We start from the raw sequence: 2,518 nt of genomic DNA, 5'->3' as shown, positions 1-2,518 counted from the left end.
TCGTGCAGCACTGGTACACGGACTACAAGTGGATTCACTACGACGTGGACAAGAAAGGCGTTCTTTGCCATCTGTGTATGCAGGCCTGTAGAAATGCACTTGTTCCCGCATGCATTAAGAAGGAGATGGCTTTTATTTTTGACGGCGTATCGAATTGGAAGAAAGGTAACAAAATGTTTGAAACCCATGAAAAGTCCCAATACCATAAGGCAGCCGTGCACGCCATTACTAGCCTTACTCAAGCCCCAGTTACTGCACAAATTTCATCTGCTCAAGATAAGCAACAGTCTGAATCCCGCGTCGCTCTGAAGGCCATTTTTACTACTCTCATGGTACTGGCACGCCAGGGCCTCGCCATTAGGGGGAAGACCATGGAAAATAGCAATTTAATCCAAATGCTAAATTTGCGAGCGCGAGATATCCCTGAGCTAGACTCCTGGCTTAAACGGCGAGTGAAATTTTTATCGCCTGAAGTTCAGAACGAAATGCTTGAGATAATGGCAAACGAAATCCTACGCGGAATCGTGGCTGATGTCCAGAAGTGTGGTAAATTTAGTGCCATTATGGACGAGTGCCGGGACTCTTCTAATATGGAGCAGGTCGCCATATGTTTGCACACGGTCGATATGGGTACCTTACAAGCTGTAGAATATTTTATAGGCCTATACGCGACCACAAGTACAACCGGGCAGACTCTAACAAAAATATTCTTGGACGTTTTGAAACGCCTTTCCCTAGATGTATCTAACCTATCTGGACAATGCTTTGACGGTGCGTCCAATATGAAAGGGGAATAATTCAAGGGCGTTCAAGCAAGACTTAAGGAGATGCAACCCTTGGCGCTCTTTGTCCACTGTTTTAACCATTCGTTAAACCTCGCCCTTCAGGACACCATGAAGGGTTTACCTGCCACCCGAGAAGCTCTGAAGTGGGTCCACGACGTTGGTGTCATTGTTCATAGGAGCCCCAAAAGAAAGCACGCCCTGGACCAGCTACGAGCTACATACGACGAACAGGGAGGCCCGGGCCCTTCTTCTATCTGTCCCACACGGTGGACAGTACGAGTACGCTTGATTACGGGCTTGCTATCTTCTTACCTGTCTGTCCTTACATTTCTGGGTGATCTAGCCGAGCAAAATACAACTGAAATTATCGAGGATGGGAAAAGAGTGAACATTTCAACCGAAGCAAGGGGCCTTCATGACCAGCTTAAAAAGGGTAGCGTGTACTTCACGCTTCTGGCTATGCGTGACGTATTTTCTCCGTGTGAGGAACTAGGTAAAACCCTTCAGTCCCCTTCCTACACTGTGTCCGGCGCCAAGCAGGCGGTTAACCTCACTTTGCAGAAGTTAAAACGCATGCGTTCCTCTGATGACCATTTTGAGACTCTGTGGGCTGAAATGGAAGCTGCGACGGAAAAGTACGACCTTAAGGCACCTACTCTACCACGCCGCCGGAACCTTCCCGCCCAAAACGAGTACAACCCTGCACATACCGCTGCCGCCCACCAATTTAATGCAGCCAAGGATAAAATCAGAAAGGAATTTTTTGAGCTACTTGATCTTGCTATTGCAGAAATAAATAGCAGATTTGACCAAGATGACTTCAATAAATTACAAATGATGGAGACGGCTCTGTTAACTCACCCAAATGACTGGGGATCTGACTCTAAAAATATTGAGGACCTCTTAGAAAATTACGGTTTTAATGTGAGAAAACTTAAATGCAATCTAGAGTCACTCTCTGACATTGCTCCCGGTTGCACAACTGTAGGCGAAGTCGCTGGAAAGTTGACGGAGTTGCAGCCGCAAGCACGCAGGCTGTTCTCTCAACTGGAAGACCTACTCATACTTCTATTAGTCGTCCCCGTGTCCGCAGCTACAGCCGAGCGCACTTTTTCTATGATGCGCCGTCTCAAGACGTATCTCAGATCTACAATGGGACACGCCCGTTTAAATCACCTAGCTTTGCTCACTGTTTACAAGGAGAGGGTTGATATGCTTGATGTTCGACGATTAATGCAACTGTTTGTTAACAATGACTTGCGCCATTCAATTTTTGGTGCAATTTAATTTTGTCATAATTTAGAAAAATAAAATTCATTTTCAGCTTTCTGTTTACCATTTTTTTTAGCGTAATGACAAAAAAAACCTGTAAGTAGGCAACCCGCAACACCGCAGCCGGTTTGCCCCCCCCCCCCCCCCCCTGGAAAACAGGCCTGTCGACGCCCCTGAAAATAGACCCCTCTGACCGACATTTTCGGCCGTTTTGCTCTATCTCTAACCGTTTGGGCGCTAGAGGGTCTTTTTGACGAAAATAAGCTAAAAATTGCCATAGTGAACAATAAGTTGTAGAAAAAGGCCTAAAAACCGCAAAATAGGAAATAAACTCTCTCCCCACCCCTACAAAACGTTTTCTAAGCAGAAGGGTGGGTTGTAGTCGTGGTGCTTCACCGTCACATCCCTTTCTCTTGTCTACGGGGCAAACTCAAACACAATGGGTTTAAGCAGGCCGAAGG

General features: G+C 46.4%; 2 protein-coding genes across 2 annotated transcripts; both read left to right on the top strand.

The window, feature by feature from the left end:
- Positions 1-173: 173 nt before the first annotated feature.
- LOC127750696 (uncharacterized) lies at positions 174-797 on the top strand. Its single transcript, XM_052273013.1, has one exon. It carries the CDS (start codon positions 174-176, stop codon positions 795-797), a length of 624 nt encoding a protein of 207 aa, XP_052128973.1.
- Positions 798-827: 30 nt separating this feature from the next.
- On the top strand, positions 828-2,072 carry LOC127750695 (zinc finger MYM-type protein 1-like). Its single transcript, XM_052273012.1, has one exon. The coding sequence runs from the start codon at positions 828-830 to the stop codon at positions 2,070-2,072; it is 1,245 nt and encodes a 414-aa protein (XP_052128972.1).
- Positions 2,073-2,518: the final 446 nt, after the last annotated feature.

This window comes from Frankliniella occidentalis, unplaced genomic scaffold (assembly GCF_000697945.3).
Source record: "Frankliniella occidentalis isolate FOCC.00 unplaced genomic scaffold, Focc_3.1 Scaffold239, whole genome shotgun sequence".
NCBI lineage: Eukaryota > Metazoa > Arthropoda > Insecta > Thysanoptera > Thripidae > Frankliniella > Frankliniella occidentalis.
Note: the sequence above shows the minus strand (reverse complement) of the source record. Positions and strands in the feature narration are given on the sequence as shown.

What these genes read in the sequence shown, in the direction of transcription:
- LOC127750696 (XM_052273013.1), top strand. Translation starts at nt 174, where the DNA reads ATGTTTGAAACCCATGAAAAGTCCCAATACCATAAGGCAGCCGTGCAC.
- LOC127750695 (XM_052273012.1), top strand. Translation starts at nt 828, where the DNA reads ATGCAACCCTTGGCGCTCTTTGTCCACTGTTTTAACCATTCGTTAAAC.